Raw genomic sequence first — 22,682 nt, 5'->3', positions numbered from 1 at the left:
GTTTTTTAAAGTATATTGTCAGTCTTAGTGCATCTGGGTGGTTCAGTCGGTTGAACACCTGACTCTTGATTTCAGCCTAGGTCATGATCCCAGGGTGATGGGATCAAGCCTGCTTGGGATATATTCATTCTCTCTCTCTCTCTCTCTCTCTCTCTCTCTCTCTCTCCCCCCCCCCCCCCCCGCCCTTTGCCTCTCTCCCCCACTCATGCTCTCTCTCTCTAATAATAATAATAAAATGGTATCATCAGGGGCGCCCAGGGGGCTCAGTCAGTTAAGCATCTGACTCTTGACTTTGGCTCAGGTCATGATCTCACAATTCTTAAGTTCGAGCCCTACATCTGGCTTTGCACTGACACTGCAGAGTCTGCCTGGGATTCTATCTCCTGTTCTCTCTGCCCCTCCCCGCCTGCTATTTCTTTCAAACTAAATAAAAATAAACTTAAAAAAAAAGTGGCATCATCAGTTTTTATAATTAATCATGCCGGTGAGTGAACAGTATCTCATTTGACTTTACTTTGCATCACTCTAGGCAATAATGCTCAGCACCTTTTCATAGGCTTCTTAGCCATATGAATATTCACTTTTATAAGGCCCCTGTTCAAGTTTTTTGTCCATTTTTTTAAAATGGAATCTCTACACCTAACATGGGACTCAAACTCATAACCCAGAGATTAAGAATCACAAGCTCCACCAGCTAGCCAGCCAGGAGCCCCTGTCCATTTTTAAAATTGCTTGTCTTTTCGTTGATTTGTAGGAATTCTGTATATGTGTCTTTTACCCAACACATAAATGTAAATGTCTTCTCTCAGACTTCAGCTTGCCTTTTCAACTTAAGAAAAGGAGGTCTGATAAATGATGTCTTAATTTTGATGAAATTCAATTGATCCATTTTTCCTTCAGCAGTTAATGCTTGTGTCATTCTTTAAAATTTATTTTGAGAGAGAGAGCATGAGCCTGGGAGGGGCAGAGACAGAGAAGGAGGGAGAGAATCCCAAGGAGGCTCTGCACGGTCAGTGTAGAGCCCGACACAGGGCTTGACACGGGCTCGACGCGGCTCGATCCGCAAACTGTGAGACCATGACCTGAGCCAAGACCAAGACCAGATACTCAATGGGCTAAGCCACCATGGTGCCCCAATTTTTTTTTAAGTTTATTTATTTATTTTGAGAAAGAGATGGGGTGCCTGGGTGGATCAGTCGGTTAAGCGACTGACTTCAGATCAGGTCATGATCTCCATGAGTTCGAGCCCCGTGTCGGGCTCTGTGCTGATAGCTCAGAGCCTGGAGCCTGCTTCAGATTCTGTGTCTCCCTCTCTCTCTGACCCTCCCTCGTTCATGCTCTGTCTGTCTCAAAAATAAATAAACATTAAAAAAAAAAAAATTTATTTTGAGAAAGAGAGAGAGCGTACGTGTGCACCCATGGGCAAGTGAGAGAGGGGCAGAAAGAGAGAGAGAGAACCCCAAGCAGGCTCTGCACTGTCAGCACAGAGCCCGGTACAGGGCTCAAACTCACAAACTGTGAGATCATAACCTGAGCCAAAACCAAGAGTAGGATGCTTAACCAGTGACTGAGCCACCCAGGCACTGCAATGATTGTGTCATTTTTAAAACATCTTTTCTGCTACAAGATCATGAAGATATTATCACGTTTTCTTCACGAGGATTGTCTCAGCTTTTGCTTCACCCATCTCACCGATACTCAGATCTTCTCTCCCAGCCCTGACGAATCTGTCATGGTCAAGGTCGTGCCACATGACAGTACAGACTGAGTTCATTAAACCTTTTCCATTATATGCACTATTACTTAAAAAAACAAATCCCTGGTAGTAAATAACAATGACAGAAATGTACTATAATGACTCTTCATTAACTGTTTGAGTTATCACTTCAGTTTCTAGTAATACACCCCAGCTTTAACTGAGGTGAGCAGGTACTTTCTTTCACTAATATCAAAAGACATTTCAAGTGGTTGCCAGAGGCGGGAGATGGGCAAAATGGGTGAAGGGACTCAAGAGGTACAAACGTCTAAAGTCCTAGGGATGCAATGCACAGCATGGCAACTGTAGCTAATAATATTGTATTGCCTACTTAAAATGTGCTAATAGATCCTGAAAGTTCATCATAAGGGAAAATAATTCTGTATGTACAGTGATGGATGTTAACTCATTTTGGTGGTCATTTCATAATATATACAATGTACACCTAAAACTAATATAATGTTATATGTCAGTTATACCTCAATAGAAAATACACACACACACACACACACACACACACACACACACAACAGGTGACCCTTGAACAACATGGGTTTCAACTGCAATAGTCCATACATATGTGGATTTCTCAATAAATTAGTACAGAACTATAAATGTATTTTCCTTGTGTTTTTCTTAATAACATTTTCTTTTCTCCTACTTTATTGTAAGAACACAATAAATACACATAATATACAAAATGCATGTTAATAAACCGTTTACATTATTGGTACAGCTTCCAGTCAATGGTTGTCTATTGGTAGTTAAGTTTGGGGAGTGTCAAAAGTTTTATGTAGATTTCTGGCAGTGCAAGGGGTCAGCGCCCCTAATCCCAGCATTGTTCAAGGGTCAACTGTACATGTAATCATTGGGCAACAACAACAAAAGACAGCTGAACATAATACAGATTGACATTTCTGAAAACAAGTGAAATTATAAATGTTCACCCTAAAATTGGACATACACTGAGCAGATACCACATAAACTCATTTCTCATGATGAAATGCCTGGAGTTCAGTGGAATCTGCTATTTGATAGAAAGAACATATAATTTCACATACTTCTATAAATCAACCTTTGAATTTGTCTTTCTTAATTATACAGTACCTCTCCTGTCAGTGAACTCACATTAAAAAAAAGGTTGAAGAGAAAAGAACCAAGCACTTCACTATTTATGCGATTCATCTGTATATATTTGAAGTGATTTGTGTTTATATAAAACCCAGTACTATCTTAAAATTCTACTATGGAGTCGCCCTGCGAGATGTTTGGGTCCATCTGGCTAGGTGATACATTCCCTGAAACTGAAACTTAGAGCCACCAGTAAGATATCCCCATAGTGGGAAATGCGACATGCCTTGTCTGAATACACCCTATGTCCTCAAGGCTAAAGTTCACTCTGTTGGGTCTTTTTTCAATTACTTTATTAAGAGCTATCGATGACTATTCTACTCAGAAAAATAAAGCCAATTTAATGTTTTTGGATTACCTTTACATTATTATGCAGAAGTCCCAATTTTTAAAAGCTAATATTTCACCAAGTGTCAATTAAAATTAATGCAACCCACACAGAAATCATGTAACACACTGGTTTAAAAAAAAAAAAAAAGTTACCATTGACGTGAACCTGGACTTACCTGTGGTAATGGCTCTATGAAATTGATGCATGTCTTCTCCTGAGAGCTCCTGGGCTACTTGCAAGATCTTTTGTCTAACACCATCCAATTTCACTTCTGATTCTGTCAAAATCTCTTCCATATCAGGAGCACTATAATCAATATACCAGCCAGATGCTTTGTTAGTGAAAAACTGAAATCATCTAAATATCAATAAACAGGGGCACCTGGATGGCGCAGTCGGTTAAGCATCCGACTTCGGCTCAGGTCATGATCTTACAGCTTGTGAGTTCCAGGCCTGCGTCGGGCTCTGTGCCGACAGCTCGGAGCCCAGAGCCTGCTTCGGATTCTGTGTCTCCCTCTCTCTGTTCCTCCCTCCCTCTCTCTCTCAAAAATAAATAAACATTTAAAAAAATCTATAAAAATAATAAGTATCAACAAACATAGGACTGAATTAATATTGTATCTGGATGCTTCTAACTCAAAACCATAATTTTATTTTATTTATTATATTTATTAAAAATACGTAAAATCAGGGGCGCCTCGGTGCCTCAGTTAGTTAAGTGTCTGACTTCAGCTCAGGTCATGATCTCATGGTTCCTGGATTCGAGCCCCGTGTTGGGCTCTGTGCTGACAGCTCAGAGCCTAGAGCCTGCTTTGGATTCTGTGTCTCCCCCTCTCTCTGCCCCTCCCCTGATCATGCTCCGTCTGTCTCTCAAAATTAAATAAACATTAAAAAAAAACATGTAAAATCAATTTAAGAAACAAAACAGATGAACATGTGGGAAGTGGAGGGAGGGGGAGAGAAGAGAGGGAAATAAACAAGAGACTTAATGATAGAGAACAAACTATGGGTTGATGGAAGGAGGTGGGTGGGAGATGGGACTAAATGGGTGGTGGGTACTAAGGAGGGCACTTGTGATGAGCACTGGCTGCTTATGTAAGTGATGAATCATTGAATTCTATTCCTAAAACCAATATTCCACTGTTTGTTAACTAAAATTTAAATTTAAAAAAAGAAAAAAAATTAAAAAATCAAATCAAATCAAAATATGTAAAATAAAAAAAAAAAGTAAAATCAGGGGTGTCTGGCTGGCTCAGTCAGTAGAGCATACGACTCTTGATCTCAGGGTCATGAGTTCAAGCCCCACATTAGGCACAGAACTTTAAAAAAAAGTGCATAAAATATGAAATCTGCTCACTGACAGTAGCTATCTTTGGTATTATGACTGCTTTCATTCGGTATCTTTATTTTTCTACAATTTATTCTGAAGATTACTATTTTCTAAGTTTACTATAATAAGAATTTATTATTTTTGGTAGAGAAATCCTTACAAGATGACTTTACAAAATAACATGGCTTTTTCTAAAATATTAAGACGCTCTGCCACAGTTCTATTATTTCTTTAAACCGATGAATATTGATGTCAATTGTTTTTAAATTGCAATATGTATTGAAAAACTGTTCATAATTAATCAAAACAGTGTTGCTTCTTTCCATAAGCTCAAGTTCAAAAACAGTTTAATTTCCTTTCATAATATAAACTGAGAACTCATTAAAAAAAACAAGCAAAAATTTTAGTCAGGTTAAGATGAAGAAAAGGTTAACAGTGCCTAATTCCAAGAAATCTATGTATGGCAAATTCACATCCACTTAATAGAATAAAAACTAAACTATTAGAGAGTTATCTTAAAAGTTGCAAATGAGTGAATAGAACACTTCAGTAATATTTTTAATAATAAAAAATGGTAAATTATATTTGGATTTCCCTAAATGCTTTATAAGATACATAGTGCAAATCCTTCTAGGGGCATTTGTAATTTGTAACAATCTCTCCCTGGGCGTTGGTAGGAAAGGCAATTTCTTTTTTTTTTATTTATTTTATTTTTTTTAATGTCTTATTTTATTTTTGAGAGAAAGACAGAGCACAAGCTGGGAGAGGGAGAGAGACAGGGAGACACAGAATCCAAAGCAGGCTCCAGGCTCTGAACTGTCAGCATAGAGCCTGATGTCAGCACAGAGCCCGACACAGGGCCTGAAAGCATGGATGCTACACTGACTGAGCCACCCAGGTGCCCCAGGGTGGGCACTTTCTAACCTCACGTAAAACAGAGAAGCAAAGAAAGCTGATTAAATGAAAAAGGATGCAAACAAAGAAGCAAAGATGAAAGACGATGATACTCAGCTGCATTCATAAGAAATTCCTGAATCTTTAAAATTTATTTTCCTCCTCTGCTTAGGCTAGTTTAAGCTGTTTTCTTTTACATACATACAACCAAGGAATCTAGGATAGATACAGAGCCTACGTAGAAAAATAACAAAATCCTACAGAAAGGAATTTCAAAGAAAAGATGTCTCAGAGCTGTAGGAAAAGGAACTTTCAAAAAATTAGTCAGTAGTATCATATGCTGCAAAAATGTAAACTAAGAGTATGTACTAGATTTAGCAATATGAGGGTAACAAGGGCAATCTCAATAGTTGTGAGGCAGAAAAGCGGATTGCAATGAGTTGGAAAACGAATGGGAACATAAATAAAGCAGATTTCCACATTTATCTAATACTGAAATTTTGCATATATCACCTAAGTAAAGCTTTAACGTAATAAGCTCTGGTAAATCACTAGAAATTTAATATTTTCACAAACAATACCTGTATCACTGAGTGCTCTTAACAACACAAAATTCCTAGTTGCTCTGAAAATAAGAACTTTCCCTTTTGGGGAGCCTGGGTAGCTTAGTTAAGTGTCCAATTTTGGGTCAGGTCATGATCTCATGGTTTGTGGGTTTGAGCCCCACATTGGGCTCTGTATTGGCAGTGTAGAGCCTACTTAGGATTCTCTCTCAAGCAAAAATAATATAAAAACAGGGAGGGGGACAAAACATAAGAGAATCTTAAATATGGAGAACAGACAAAGGGTTACTGGAGAGGTTGTGGGGGGCGGGGGGGATGGGCTAAACAGGTAAGGGCCATTAAGGAATCTACCCCTGAAATTCTTTTAGCATATTGTTGCACTATATGCTAACTAACTTGGATGTAAATTTAACAAAAAGAAAAAAGAAATACCTATTTCCTTAGAAATCAGAAAACCCAAAAAAAAAAAAAAAAAAAAGATTCTCTCTCTCTGCTCCTCCCCCACTCACACTCACTGACTCTCAAAACTAATACTTAAAAAAAAACTTTCCTCCCTATTCTGATTAAAATATTTATTCTTAAAATCTTCTTGCTGCTAACATCCTCCAATCCCAGTATTCATAGAATAAATCACAGAATCTTCTAACAGCTAGGTACTGTCCACTGAAGTATAAAGCATTACAAAGTACGTATATAACATATATCAAAGGGTATGCCACTGGAACAAATTTTAGAGATATTTACTCACCTTGTAATTCTATGGAGGAGAAAAATTGTCCTTTTACTTTCCACAGTTATATCCCGACTAAGTTTCACAAGTCTCTCGTATTTGTCATGTCTTGCATCAAGTTCCTGCTGAAATGCTAAGAACACATTATTACAACCATAAGCATGCATATTCTATACTTTGAGCCTATCAAACATTGTTGATAGGCACAACAGAGCAACTATTATTTACTCTATTTAACTCTTATCTATTTACTCTTAAACTATTTATTTACTCTTATTTAACTATTATTTACTCTATATATAAGATATAAAATATAAAAATAAAGAGCAAATCATCTCATTTACTTTTAAAGTATTTGGAAATTACCGACTGTGTTCTTTGAACACAGGTATGCTTTAACTGGGTTTTGCCACTCACAGCCTCACAATAAGATGTATATACTGTAAAAAAAATACCCCATCTAGTAAACATGAGATTGTTATCACAGAACTATCACACAGGACTTTAAAAAATTCCTTCCAACTACCTAAGTTACATAACATTTTTAATCACCTTATTTTAATCATATGCAATATTATCTCCCCTTCAAAAAAATTGATTTCATTAAAAAATTAAAGTTTATAACTTTTAATGACATCAATTTTCTGAATTTCCAAGCCCTAGTCACTAAAATACCCACAAACCACTTAACTCTTAATTAATAACCACTTTATTTCAGAAGCATTGTTACCCCAAAGACCCAGCAAACTGCCTGCCCTATAGGGAGCACCCAGATGTATTTTGCATGAATTTAAAAAACCCAAAACTTGAATAAACTATTAACCAAATAACAGGCTGACAAGAACCAAAGACATCTGCCCTTTTATTATTGAGATAATAATTAAGTTCGGATTTTGTCTACTATTTCAAGACAATCAAAAGTTTTTACTTATTATGAACATTAATGACTACTGTGAATTAAATACTATGAACACATAGCTCCTATCCTCGAGCTTAGTCCAGTATAAGACAGAATTGTAAATAAGTAAATAAAATACACAATAAATCTATGTAAAGGTTTGGGAAAGCAGGGTCCACATTCTTCTTGTTCACTCCTAACACATACTAGAACATGATAGATGATCAGTATTTCATGACTGAATGGATGAATGGATCATTAATAAATGCAATATCTGTCAATAAATTTGCTTGAGAGAAAAATCACAAAGGCTTCAAAGGAAGAAGCTACTTGAGCAGGGTCTTGAGGAAAACCACAGTTCACCAGATGGACAATGGGGGTACCAAATGAGAAGCAACCCCAAGCTTAAAGAATTACATGTGAAAAGGCACAGAAACATACAACAGCAACATGTGCTTGGAAACAAGCAGCTCTGTGTCAGATGTGCCACAGAGTATCAGGCTGGGGAATAGGTGGCCCATTGCAGTTTTTCCACTGTGTATACAGTCATATCAATACACTCTCTAATCAATCACAGCGGTCTTATACCTCTGAAGATCACTGTAAGTGCTGTGGTGGTTTTAAAACATGCCTGCACATTAAGGAGGGCACTTGTTGGGATGAGCACAGGGTGTTATATATAAGTGATCAATCACTGGGTTCTAGTCCTGAAGCCAAGACAGTGTATTTTTTGAGAATAAAAAATAATAATAATAATAATAATAAAGATGTGGTGTATGTATACACACATACTCTCTCTCTCTCTCTCTCTCTCTCTCAATGGAATACTACTCAGCGATGAAAAGTAATGAAATCGTGCCGTGTGCAACAATGTGGATGGAATTGGAGGGCATTATGATAAGTGAAATTAGTCACAGAAAGACATATCATATGATTTCACTCATATGCAGAATTTGAGAAACTTAACAGATGAACATAGGGGAAGGAAAGGAAAAATAAGATAAAAAGAGAAAGGAAGGCAAACCGTAAGAGACTCTTAAATACAGAGAACAAACTGAGGGTTGATGGGGGGACAGTGGGTTAAATGGGTGATGGGCATTAATAACGAAGGGCACTTTTTGGGATGAGCACTGGGTGTCATATATAAGAGATGAAATTATTGGGTTCTACTCCTAAACCTAAGACTATACTGTACATTAACTAACTTGAGAACGAATGAATGAATAAAATAAAATATGCCCACAAATTATTCCACCTTCAGTAGGGGGAAACTAATTCCCTTCCCCTTAAATATGAAGTTTTTAAGCTGCTTCATCTCTAAGAGAGGGTAGCAAAAGTGACTATGTATCATGTCTGAGATCAGGGCATAAGGACACTATGGCTTCCTCCTTGCTCTGACTGGGGGAAGCTAGATGCCATAACATCAGGACACTCAAGTAGTCCCATGGAGGAGACCATGTGAGGAAGTGAGAGCTGGCTGTTGGCAGAAGGCCTAACTTGCCAATTGCTGTGGATCCTGCAGCCCCAATCTAGCCTTCAGATGACTGCAAGTTGGAATGGACAGCTCAAGCCCTCTCAGGTTCCTGAGCCACAAAAACTGTAAGGTATAGGAGGGTGGCTGGAGGATACAGGGAAGGAGAATTTTGTTTTAGGGCTTGTTTTGAAATAAAGAGCAACTTGACCCAGTTAAAAGGACAACTGTGAAAAAGTACATACATACACATAAACATTATATATACGAATAGTATATACATAACACGTATATATATGATTTACTAACAGAGTTCCCACTCTGTGCAAAATGTTAAGAGTCAAAACAAAAGTGTGGTCCCCGTCTTCAAAAGTCTGGCTGAGATGGGGCGCCTGGGTGGCGCAGTCGGTTAAGCGTCCGACTTCAGCCAGGTCATGATCTCGCGGCCGTGAGTTCGAGCCCGCGTCAGGCTCTGGGCTGATGGCTCGGAGCCTGGAGCCTGTTTCCGATTCTGTGTCTCCCTCTCTCTCTGCCCCTCCCCCGTTTATGCTCTGTCTCTCTCTGTCCCCAAAATAAATAAAAAAGGTTGAAAAAAAAAATCAAAAAAAAAAAAAAAAAGTCTGGCTGAGAAAACAAAACCATCACATGCTTAAAAGTTATTAACTACATATATATATATATATATACACATATATACACACATATACACATACACACACATATAAACATATATATACACATCTGACGTTTATTTATATATCAAGTACACAATAATTTTTAGTTATATGGCATGTCTGATGTTAACTGTTTACCTGTAATGAAAAAAAAAAAAAAAAAAAGTCAAGACTTCAGTAATCTCGACTTTAATGGCAGACCTAGCACCATAGCCAACCTCCAGGAACAGTAAAAGATTCACACACCCACATCTTAAATTCTGATGGGCTGGTTTTTTGTTTTTTGGTTTGTTTTTTTTTTTGCGTGCACAACATGTCTAAATTATCCTTGTTACAACCTCTTTAGTTCTCTTCCCTTCGTCAACTTACATTACAGAGAACTTACATTTGAAGGCCAACATCACAGGTGAAGATGAATTAACATCCTTCCCTTCTCTTCTCTGGTTATGTGGGAAATTGTCATGCTTCCTTTTCCTGAACCCTCCTGATCCTTATGTAGAGAAGGAGAAAAAAGTTGGACAGGGCTCTTCCACCAACAAGACTTACAACGTAACGTTAGCTAACCCCTTCCTTCCTCTTAAACCAGCGTCCACGGGGCTCTCGCCTTACAGGCTTTCCCAGCGGACTCGCAGAAAAGCAGCCTTGCCTTTTCTCCCCAAACCTTCAGCTCACCTCACTCAGGCTTCCACCAATGGCTTCCCTGATCTGGCACAAGGTGGAGCAATTACCGAACTAAGATTAAAAATAACAGGTCTTTAAGAAAACGAGAGGTGTCAACAGGACCAATGTGGCCGGGAAATCACCGGGGCCGCCGCCTCCCCGAGCCTGCAAGGGGAGAGGGCATCCCTCAAGGGTGAAGAGAGGTGGAAAATCCGACAAAAAGGATGGAGATCCTCCCCCTTTGAATAAATAACGCCCAGTGCCGCCGAGGACGCCACCTTCTTTGCTGCTCATGTCGTCACGGCCTACAGCGAGATGAGCGGAGACTGAGGGCCTTGGAGCGAGACGAGGGCGCAAGGTGCCGGCCGGAGACCTGCCGAGGAGCCCTTTGCAGCCGGCCGACGTCTACGCACTGGCCGGAAGCGCGCGGCTGCAACCACTCACGCCTCTCCCTCCGCCCTCGCACACTTCCGGCCTACACGCCGGCCCCCTCCCCCCGCCCCTGGCTCCGCCCCGCGCACGGCCCGGGGACCTCGCGCCCGCGCTCTGTTGTTGTGCCTGCCCTCTGCTGTGCCTGGAGACAGAACGCCTTCACACACTTCACTGCATGGTCTGTTAATAAAAGAGACGACGGAAGCGAGGCGTGTGTGAAAGTGGAAAGAGGCGGAATATGTACGTGATTTTTTTTTTTTTTTTCTCCAGGCTGCCTTGGAACACCCCCGCGTTTCCTCCGTGTGGACCCAACCTTCCGCGCGATGAGTAGTGGGAATTGTAGTTCGCCCGCAGCTGCTGGCCCTGCGGCTCTCCCGACCAGGCTATGCGGAAGAGCGAGCCCTCGATCACCAATGGGAAGGTCTTTTCAGCCTCGAGGCCGAACCTTGGGGAGTTGGGAGTTTACACTTTCCATTCCTGGGCGTGACACCTGGAGGTCAAATGATGGAGATATGAAAATCAGTAAGCGTTCTGTCTGACGAGGGCAAAACCCGCCTTCTGCGCTCCTCCCCCTTGCTCCCCGCCTGTCTCCCCGTTTCTGCCCCCTCCTCCGCCCGGTCTCGCTTTACTCCTTTTTCCTTGTGTCTCTATAGCTAGACGGCCTGCTGGCTCCGCCACTGAGTGGCTGTGCGACCCTGAGGGTAGTTAACTTCTGTTCCTCAGCTTCTTTATCTGTAAAATAGGGATAGAATGGTACCTGCGTCCTAGAGTTATTTGAGGACAAAGTGAGTTCATGCTAAGGCTCTTAGAAGAGTATCTTTTCGCATAGTAAGTGCTCAATTAAATGTTAGCTTTGATACCCTTCTCCCAACGTCGCCCTCCAAAAAGGGGGAGAGAGAGAGGTTGATAATAATAATAATAGGTGTGCACCACTAAGTTGTGAGCTTTTTATTTGGGACAGGTACTGCCATATCTTACTAGACTTACTACTATGAGGTACCACCACCCAGAACCCATAGCGCTTGTAAGTCTCTGTAAGTGTTTTTTGAAGAATGAGGTTCGTGTCATCAAGATGGGTAACTGAGTGGCAATCCAGCATCTTCTAGATAAAACTCAGGGTAAGACTTGGTAAATTGGATGGCCTAGGCCTAGTGGGGAAAACACAAGTATATTTGGTGATGCTTGTGGGCACGTGTTGTACACACGGTCTTTCCTCGTTAATTTAGGAGCAAAGAAACAGTAAATGAAACAATTTGGCTAGAACATGGCGGTATTTTCGAGCCGCAGGCCGGAGTGTGTCATAGGAAGGTTTTCTGCCCTGGGTAAGCTTTAGGGCCTCTCCCAACTCCGAAGCTAGAAAGTAACGACCATCCATCCATACCTTTCTGCATACCTACTGCTCTCTGAATACGTGAATTGATTAACCAAATTCCTTGTGGATTAAATAGGCTCTGAAGACTCTTGCTTTGTAGATTTGGGACGAATAATTCTGAGTTTGTGGGAGGTCTGACCCTGCTAACATCCACCAGTATCCTCCTTCCCTGATTAGAGATGACTTGACCATGGGGGGGGAGGGGAAACCCCTCTGATAGAAATATAATCATTTTAATATGTCTCCCTCTAGATCCAGAGAAGCCCATAACTTACAAACACTTTAAAGTCAGTATTTATTATACCACAGTCTGAGAAAGGGTTTTTTTTTTTCCTAATTCTGCTGGACTGGCCCCTCTGAAGACCTCAACTGTCCAAAAAACATAGATCAGCCATATTCATTCTCTTTCTCCAGCCACCACTACTGTTCAGCTGTTGACAGCTGTGTTACTCAAACTGCTTTTCACTGCTTCCCATAGCGATTAGAACACAAAGTTTCATAACCCGTGATGACTTCTCAAAGTACTTCAGGGACTCTTTGCCAGCACTTATTTGCATAGGCATTGCTCCAGGTATCCCATCTGTAGCTGCCCTTTGGGGAGGAAATACTTCTCAACCTTGGGTAACCTGCAGAAGGTAACTCCACCTTGTCTCCTTGCTCTGTTGCTTCAGATGCGTGCACACAGTTTGGGTATTTGGCAAAACATATTTTTGTTTGCGTTTAAAGGAGAACTACCACCCCAAGTTGGGAAGCAGAAGGTAAAACATTTTCAGCAAGAAATGTTGGTGTGGTTTTCGGAACGGATTTCCGTCCCCCTCTTACTGTTGCATTCCATTTGCCCACATTTGACTCCGAATAAAGCTCTAGGCCTTTGGAGCACACCTGTGTTTATAAATCTTCACATTTGTCACCTTTGTAAGGAAAAACATCTGATATCAAAATTGGTTTGAGGTATTAAAAAAAAATCACATAATCAACTAAGAGGAGAAATACAGGCTCTCAGGATATTTTCTATTTTAGCTTTTGCCTGGTTATGTAGTTATTAAGTAAATTCCAGTGGAGGTTGGCGGGGGGGGGGGGATCATGGGAAATTGCCAGAACCTTCAGGGACCAGTTTTAAAGCAATAACCATAATATCTAAAAGATACCTATAGGGTCTGAAGGGGTATTGTGAAGTGTATACATACCAATTCACAGATTTATTTTTCAAGCAATGCTAGGACATGGTAGGAGAAAAGGATTTTCCTTCTAGTTCTTTACTGGAGAGGGAAGCTGGTATTGGAGGGAATAAAAAGGGATGGGCAAAACCACAATGAGATACCACTTCACAACCACAAGGATGGCTATAATAAAAATAAATAAACACAAGTGTTAGTGGAGATACAAAGAAATTGGAACTCTCATCATTGCTGGTAGGAATGTAAAATGGTGCAGCAGTTGTAAGAAGACTGATAGTCTCAAAAAGTTAAGCACAGAATTATCACATGACCTAATAATTCCACTGCCAAATGTATGCCTTGGACACGGATGTTCATAGCAGCACTATTCACAGCAATGAAAAGGTGGAAACCAGCCAATGGCCAGCAACAAACGGATAGATGAACAAAATATGGAACATCTTTGTAATAGAGTAATACTTAGCAACGAAAAAGAATGAAATACTACTATCCATGCTATAATATGAGTGAACCTTAAAAACATGCTAAGTGAAATAATCCCATTCCAAAAAGCACGTAGTATAGGATTCCATTTCTTTGAAATGTTTAGAATATGCAAATCTATACAAAGCAGATTGGGGTTGAGAGGCTTGGGAGACGGGGATAGGAGAAGGATCGCTAAAGTGTATGGGGTTTCTTTTTGAGGTGATAAAGATGTTCTAAAATTGTGACGATGGTTGCACATATCTATGGATATATTGAAAACTTGTATTTGTCACTTTAAATCAATGGAATTGTAGATAAATGAATTATATCAATAAAGCTATGAAAAAAATTTTTTTTTGAAAGAATGATAGGAAACATTCATTTCAAATCCTGTAACTATATCCTGGTAGATATATAGACATACTTCAGTGTTACTGAGGAAGAGCCTTAAACAGTACAGCTTCAATTTATTTTTAAAAATCTATAATTGGGGCGCCTGGGTGGCTCGGTCGGTTAAGCGTCCAACTTCGGCTCAGGTCATGATCTCGCGGTCCGTGAGTTCAAGCCCCGCGTCGGGCTCTGTGCTGACAGCTCAGAGCCTGGAGCCTGCTTCCAATTCTGTGTCTCCCTCTCTCTCTGCCCCAACCCACTCGCATTCTGTCTCTGTCTCTCTCAAAAATAAATAAACATTAAAAAAAATTTTTTTTTTAAATCTATAATGAAGAAGATGCAAAGTACTTTAACCTTACAGATTTGATAATGTTCAACCGACATTTCCATGCCTAATTTGTGCCTGGCAATGTGATTTGTGCCATAGAGGGCACAACCATTTTCAACTCCTTCAACAAATCTTTGCATGAACAGAACCATGCACAGGTACTGTTCTAAGGATTGCTGATTCCGAGGCACATGAAGTTTATTTTCTAATGAGATGAGACAGATGAGGACACATTAAGCATATAGTATTAGAAAGTGATCGTTGCTATAAAGAAAAATAAAGTGAAGGCAAGAAAAAGAGATGAAGGATAGGGTTGCCAGCGGTGAGGGTGAGAGTTGCAATTGACAGAGGGTAGTTGGGAAGTACCTCACTGAGAAGGGGCCATGCCTTGCAAAGAGCTGGAGTATTTTTCCTTCCTTGTGTGCTAGTAATTCTTCCCTTTCTCTCCTATATTATTCTTCTTTCTCCTGTCCTCTACTGCGTCATTCCCATCACCATACAAACTTGCTGCCCTATCATCCATCTTAAAAGAGTCTGCTGACATCACTTCTATCTCCAACTTACCCGCCATTTCTCTCCTCTTTGCAGTAAAACCTCTACAATACCTCTATTCCCATTCTTCCTGGGTCTGTCCGTAATCAGGCTGTCACTGCTCAGAAATTGCTGTTGCCAATATCACTAAGGACTTCCACATTGATAAATCTGGTTAGCCAGTTTAATTAGCCAGTTCTCAGTCCTTTGTCGTTCCTTCTCATCTCCCCAAACCGAACAATCAATTGTTCAAAAGACTTCCTCTCTGATACACTTGTTTTCGTATTGCTCTCATTCTGATGATTTTAAATGCCACCTATAACCTAATAACCCCACCTTATGTCCCTACTGCAGAAAATTCATATCCAGCTCAAACCCATATCCCAGTACCTTATTCACATATCTGAACATATCAATCCCCCAAAACCCAGCTCTTCAGCATTATTCCCTATTTCAGTTAATGTGAATCTCTTTTTCCAATCGACCAGACTAAAAAACTATAGTCATCCTTGACTCCTCTTTCTTTCACATTCTACATCATGTTTGCTATGGACTGAATTGCATTCCCCAAAATTGCTATGTGGAAGCCCTAACCCTCAATGTGACTATCTTTGGAGATAGGGCTTTTAAAAGGAGGTAATTAAGGTTAAATAAGGTCATGGGGTGGGGTCCTAATCTGATAGGACTGTTGGCCTTACACCAAGACCGGGTGGGGGAGATCTCTCTCCACGAGCATACACCAAGGAAAGGTCATTTGAGGACACAGCAAGAAGGTGGCCGTCCGCAAGCCAGGAAGAGAGATCTCACCAGAACCTGACCATCCTGGAACCCTGATCTCAGACTTCCAGCCTCCGAGTGTGAGAAAATAAACACTTGTTTATCCATTGTTTAAGCAGCCCAGTTGATGGTATTTCGTTACAGCAGCCCAAGCAGACTAAGCCACTATTCATTACTAAATCCTATTGGCTCTACCTTCAACATATATTCAGCTTACAACCAGTCTCCTATTCTATTATACAATAGTAGAACCAATTCTACTATTATCCCCTTCCCCAAGCTACCATTATCTCTTACCTCAAATACTGTAGTACCCTCCTAACTGAATGTACATGTCAATCCTCCTCATCAAGAGGTGGAGTCAGTTTTCTCACCCCCTAAAACTGAGTTGGCCTTTTGATTTGTTTTGACTAATACAATGTGGGGGAAGTGGTACCGGGTCAGTACCTAAGCCTAGACCTTAAGAGACCCAACAGCTTCCCTTTTAGCTCTCTTGGAACCTTAAGCCACGTAAGATGTCTGACTATTCTATGAGAGAGGCCTGAGCAGCCCCCCTTCCTTAAAACCAAACCAGCTGAGGTGCCAGACATGTGAGTGAAGCCATCTTGGACATTCTAGTCCCAGCTGAACTCCCTTCTCAATGCAACAGAATGAGAACACCAGCAATCACCACCATGGAGCAAAAGAACCATCCAACTAACCCACAAGTATCATGAAAAATAATAAGTCATGTTAAAGTCTTTAAGTTTTAGGGTAATTTGTTATGCAGCAATAGATAACTGATACACACTGGTGTCCCGTTTTCAATTTTGCCAACTTTCAGTCATTTTTCCACACAGCACTTAGTGATTCTGTTAAAATATACATAAATGGTGTTACTCCTCTACTTAAAACTGCAAGGATACTCACGTCCCTCAGAGTAAAAGTCAAAGTTATTACAAGACCCTACATAATTGGCACCAACCACCACCTCAGTACCTTGTTCTCATCCACTGTTCGCTAACTCTACTCCATCCTCTTTGGCCTTCTGTTTCAAACAGGGTAGACATAGTCCTGCCTCAAAGCTTAGCACCTACTGTTCTTTTGGCATGGATTGCTCTTTCCACGGATTTCTCCAAGACTTGTTCTTTTCCTCCCACATATTCTCACTGAAAATAGAGGATGCCTTCTGTGGTAGACCAAATAATGGCCTTCCAAAGATGTCCAGATCCTAATCACCAGAACTTGTAAATACGTTACCTTAATGGCAAAAGTGATTTTGCAAATGTAATTAAATGAAGGATCTTGAGATAGGAAAGTTATCCTGGATTATCTGAGTGGGCCCAGTGTAATCACAAGCATACTTATAAGTGAATGGGGGAAGCAGGAGAGTCAGAAAAGGAGATAAGACCATGAAAGAAGTACAATGATGAGGTTACTGGCTGGAGGCCATGAGCCAAGGAATGCAAAAAGCTTCAAGAAGCTGGAAATCACAAGGAAGTAGATTCTTCCCTAGAGCTGTAGGAAAGAATACAGCATTACCAACTCTAGATTTTAACCCAATAAAATTTTGACCCATTTCTGACTTCTGACCTCTAGAACTATGAGATAATAAATTTGTGTTGCTTGAAGCCACGAGTTTGTGATCATTTGTTATGGCAGCAATAGAATCTATCTACAGACATAGATTCCTAGTAATCCATGTGAAATGTCCCCTTTATGTCCCTATATCCCTTCCTCTATCCCTTCTATATACATTTATATGTATGTATGCATGCATACATTTATATGTATATATATATACAAATATATAATACATTTTATTATTTATTGTCTGATCTCTTTCACTAAAAATGTAACATCCATGTGGATAGGGATTTATATCTGTTTTGTGCTTTGCAACATCCACATTGTTTAGTATAGCATCGGACACATAATGCACATTAAATGCATACTTGTTGAATGAATGAATGAATGAATGAATGATTTATATACCGGATTTGTGCAAATGTATGTACATGCAAACACTATATGCCTGTGATCATTGTTATAAAACTTAAAAATTGGGGCGCCTGGGTGGCTCAGTCGGTTAAGCGTCCGACTTCAGCTCAGGTCACGATCTCGCGGTCCGTGAGTTCGAGCCCCACATCGGGCTCTGTGCTGACTGCTCAGAGCCTGGAGCCTGCTTCAAATTCTGTGTCTCCCTTTCTCTTTGCCCTTTCCCGCTCGTGCTCTGTCTCTGTCTCTCTCTCTCAAAAATAAGTGAACATTAAAAAAATTTTTTAATTGGAAATTACTTAAATTATTGTAATTGCCATATTTAGTTAAATTTGGGTGTACTCATAGAATGAAATACTATGTTGACTTTTAAAAGAATAAGATAGATTAATGCATTTATGTTAAAAGATACCCAAGATACATCATCAGAAGAAAAAGGCAAGTTGCAAACCAGTATTTAGAGTGATATTTTATTTCATAAATTTTTAAAAATGTAATTTAGGACACATGTATATGTGATTCCCGGTATCGTAATCTGAGCTGAAATCAAGAGTCGGAAGCTCAACTGACTGAGCCACCCAGGCACCCCCACGTATTCCTTTTATAAAAGAAAATGCAGGTTTTAAATTTTGTTGTAAAGATGAAAGCAAATATGTCTCAGTGTTAAAAGTGTTTTTTTCTAAATGATGCAATTATGGGAAGTTTTATTTTCATTTCCCAAATTGTTTTTAAGTGTGCATTATATTTATAACAAGGGAGAAAATGTCATTTGGAAAAATATTAACAGTGTTTGTCTTTGAATGTCTGGATATGGGGACTTTTTTTCCTCTTCTCTCTGTATAATTCAAAGTTGCTATCACAAGTTTATTGCTTACTCCAAAATGGATGGAGTGAACTTTTATTCCTTTGTTCTGCCCTGCATTCCCTCCTTGCATAAATTACCCCTTCACACTCTAGTTTTAAATTGCCTTGGGGCGCCTGGGTGGCGCAGTCGGTTAAGCGTCCGACTTCAGCCAGGTCACGATCTCGCGGTCCGTGAGTTCGAGCCCCGCGTCAGGCTCTGGGCTGATGGCTCGGAGCCTGGAGCCTGTTTCCGATTCTGTGTTTCCCTCTCTCTCTGCCCCTCCCCCGTTCATGCTCTGTCTCTCTCTGTCCCAAAAATAAATAAAAAACGTTGAAAAAAAAATAATAAATTGCCTTTCAACATTTCTGATGTGGCTGCTATTTGGAGGATGTTCAATATTCCAAGCATAGGTTTTACTAGTCAAGCATTGATAGTAATGATGGGGCACCTGGGTGGCTGAGTCGATTATGACTTGAGCCAAACCCGACTCCCAGTTTGTGAGTTCAAGCCCCAAGTCAGGCTTTGTGCTGCTGGTGCAGAGCCTGCTGGAGGTTTTCTCTCTCTTTTCCTCTCTCTCTGCCCCTCCCCTGCTGGTTCATGCTCTCTCTCTCTCTCTCAAAATAAATAAACTTAATAAAAAAGTGATAGTAACAAGAAAAGAGCATTCACTGGGGAAAACTGGACAGAGACTCTCACCTGTCCCTTTGGGGCTCTTCAAAGAATTATCCAAAATGTCAATAGCACAGAGATTGAGCAATCTAGCACTAAACCGGTAGAGGGTAGGAGGTACTGGGTAGGAGCAAATCTACTAATCACCCTTGACCATCAGAAGGAAATAGGATTGCTGCTTCACAGTAGATGCTGGGAGAAGTCCAGCTAGAACAGTGATCCCCAGCGGTCCTTTGTTGTATACTGTGTGCAGTGATCAAAATTATCAGCAGATTATTGTAGTCCTTTACAAGTAGCACCGCTAAGGATTTAAGGATTTACGCCCCACAGAAAGAAAGATGTAGGTTGCCCCATTAAGCAAAAAACTTCAACCAGCCACAGTGTTAGCCAAAGATATGCAAAATGTGGAATACATCATAGGGGAGGATAATGCAAGTTATAGCCTCAAGACCAGCTATAGAAACAAGAACGTAGGCTCTACCTCCGTTTCCTTGCTGGTGTATCTTACATAAAATTTCTTTCTTTCCTTTTCTTTACCCATGCTATTGTATCAACCTATGGTGTAATAATAATTGTTACATTTATTGTTTGTATGGTGATGGTATGGACCATAAACTAGGATAGAAATGAACTAAGAGGATCTTGAACTCAGGGAACAGTGGCGCAAAATATCCCTTGGAATATTTGTCTTCCAATTCCATCAGGCAGCACAAAGATTAAATTCAAAATAAGAATTTCCTGAAAAACTGAACCTCTCTGAATGCCTAAGAATAGAAATCACAAACTTTGGATAGCACAGAAGTCTCCAAAAAAATGTATCTGCATGTAGATAACTAATAGACACAGAAAATTAAGAATCTCACTGATGGCTATCATAGGCAATTTTTTTTTTTTATTTTAGAGAGAGAGAGAGCAGGGGAGAGGGGGAGAGAGAGAGACTATCCCAAGCAGGCTCTATTCTTAGCATAGAGTCCTGATCTCGATCCCACAACCTTGGGATTATGACTTGAGCTGAGATCATGACCTGAGCCAAAATCAAGAGTTGGATGCTTAACCACCCAAGCGCCCTGAAAAAAATGTTTTAATGTTAAGGTAACCAAAATGGGTGAAGGGGAGTGGGTGATACAGACTTCCACTTATGGAATGAATAAATCATGGGAATAAAAGGCACAGCATAAGGAATATAGTCAGTGATATTGTAATAGTCTTGTATGGTGATAGATGGTAGCTACACCTATGGTGAGCACAACATAATGTATAAACTTGTTGAATCACTATGTTGTACACTTGAAACTTATGTAACATTGTAAGTCAACTGTACTCAAATAAGTGTGTATATACACATATATGCATGTGTGTGTGTGTGTGTGTGTGTGTGTGTGTGTGTGTGTGTGTATGCATATATATACAAATGTGAATGTAATCTAAGTCAGGTGGGAGTATGCTACCCTTTCAGGAAATTATCAGTGAATATCAGAGTTTATTTACTTATTTAATTTTTTTTTAGTGTGTATTTACTTTTTGAGAGAGAGAGAGAGAGAGCACCAGTAGGAAAGGGGCAGAGAGAAGAGACACAGAATCTGAAGCAGGCTCCAGGCTCCGAGCTATCAGCACAGAGCCCAATGTGGGGCCTGAACTCACTAACCGTGAGAACATGACCTGAGCCAAAGTCGGACACTTAACCGACTGAGCCACCCAGGCGCCCCAGATCAGAGTTTATTTCTTAGACATGTTTGTCAGTGTTTGAGGAAGTGGGGAGGAACTAACAGTTGCATTTTCAGGATAATCTCTAAGTACGAAATCATATGAATAGACTTCAAGGGTTGTGCTTGAGTTAAAAGTATATTCCTCTTGGGAATGCAAACTGGTACAGCCACTCTTGAAAACAGTACGCAGGTTCCTCAAAAAATTAAAAATAGAACTACCCTATGGCCCAGCAATTGCACTACTAAGTATTTATCCAAAGGATACAAAAATGCTGATTTTAAGGGGACGTGCACCCCAATGTTTATAGCAGCACCATTGACAATAGCCAAAGTATGGAAAGAACCCAAATGTCCATCAACTGATGAATGGATAAAGAAGATGTGGTGTGTGTGTGTATTATATATTATATACTAATAATATAATATATAATAATAATATATTATATATTATATATAATGGAATATTATTTGGCAATGAAAAAGAATGAAGTCTTGCTATTTGCAAAACATGGATGGAACTAGAGTGTATTATGCTAAGCAAAACAAGTCAGAGAACAACAAATATCATATGATTTCACACATGTGGAATTTAAGATACAAAACGGATGAACATAAGGGAAGGGGAACAAAAATAATATAAAAACAGAGGGAGACAAGCCATAAGAGTCTCTTAAATACAGAGAACAAACTGAGGGTTGCTGGTGGGGTGTTGGGTGGGGGGAATGGCTACAGGGGTGACGGGCATTAAGGCATTAAGGAGGACACTGGTTGGGATGAGCACTGGGTGTTATATGTAAGTGATGAATCACTAAATTCTATTCCTGAAAAAAATATATATTTTGATTTAAAAAGGTATCTTCCTCATATTTAAACTACTCCTTCAATTTGGAGATCAGTCCAAAATCCCTTACCAAATTCCTTCTCTGATAACTAGTTGGAATGGATTATATAGTTACAAAGAACTCTGATTGATACAAGAATTGTTGTGGGGAACAGTTACAGGGCACAGATCCTCAAGGAAATGGTTATTGAGCGTAGTTGGTTCTGAGGGCCTGGGGATTAGTGAGAGTGTCTCTTGGATGGACTACGGCACGCAGAGTCAAGAGTTGCTGCCATTATTACCTAGGCCAACTGTAATGAAGTGCCTGCTGAAGGAAGGCTGGGCGACAAGTGTCTTCGTGTGCTGAAGAACTTTAAAGAAAGCTAATAACAGACTTAAGATCAAAGTTCTTGGCTCAGCATAGAGAATTAAGAGCTGCCTTGAACTGTGCTAAGGACCTTTTAGGTTACTCGCCTCAATACTGATGTCACAGAAAATCAAACTCAAATTTCCATCCTGTGGGTTGCAAAATTGCAAGGTTAAGTTGCTTTTGACAGCATCACCAGACCTCATGCAAAATTAGGACACCAATTGGAATAGAGTGGAAGATCCCAAGAATTGAAATAGAGGAGAATTTGAATGATGTAGACCACTTCACATTCCACTGAGCATTCCTCGCAGGCAGAAGTGGAATGTCTCACTCCACGCATCTGATGAAGATGTTCCCGCTCTGCCTAGAGATCTTATAATGAATGA

General features: G+C 40.1%; 2 protein-coding genes across 2 annotated transcripts in view; one reads left to right on the top strand and one right to left on the bottom strand.

Moving 5' to 3' along the window:
• Window positions 1–10,848, bottom strand: part of TSNAX (translin associated factor X) — a 32,208-nt gene extending 21,360 nt beyond the window's left edge. Inside the window, exons 1-4 of the mRNA XM_060642816.3 lie at window positions 10,716–10,848; window positions 10,163–10,267; window positions 6,753–6,867; window positions 3,394–3,524 (exon numbers count right to left, since the gene is read on the bottom strand). Of these exons, the coding sequence (XP_060498799.1) occupies window positions 3,394–3,524; window positions 6,753–6,867; window positions 10,163–10,267; window positions 10,716–10,731 (367 nt within the window). The 5' untranslated portion in view covers window positions 10,732–10,848. The remainder of the gene's footprint in view (window positions 1–3,393; window positions 3,525–6,752; window positions 6,868–10,162; window positions 10,268–10,715) is intronic.
• LOC132685464 (uncharacterized) lies at window positions 10,775–17,609 on the top strand. Its single transcript, XM_078434227.2, has 3 exons — window positions 10,775–11,047; window positions 11,140–11,391; window positions 12,968–17,609. The coding sequence occupies exons 2-3, from the start codon at window positions 11,193–11,195 to the stop codon at window positions 13,189–13,191; spliced, it is 423 nt and encodes a 140-aa protein (XP_078290353.1). The 5' UTR covers window positions 10,775–11,047; window positions 11,140–11,192; the 3' UTR covers window positions 13,192–17,609.
• The last annotated feature ends 5,073 nt before the right edge of the window (window positions 17,610–22,682 follow it).

Source organism: Panthera onca, chromosome D2, assembly GCF_046562875.1.
Source record: "Panthera onca isolate mPanOnc1 chromosome D2, mPanOnc1 haplotype 2, whole genome shotgun sequence".
NCBI classification, from domain to species: Eukaryota; Metazoa; Chordata; class Mammalia; order Carnivora; family Felidae; genus Panthera; species Panthera onca.
The sequence above is the reverse complement of the archived record's forward strand: the minus strand, read 5'-3'. Positions and strand labels throughout refer to the sequence as shown.

Bases quoted from the DNA above. Each gene is read 5' to 3' on its own strand.
- LOC132685464 (XM_078434227.2), top strand. From the start codon at position 11,193: ATGAGTAGTGGGAATTGTAGTTCGCCCGCAGCTGCTGGCCCTGCGGCT. The intron at 11,392-12,967 runs GTAAGCGTTCTG...TTGCGTTTAAAG, and splicing joins TGATGGAGATATGAAAATCA to GAGAACTACCACCCCAAGTT.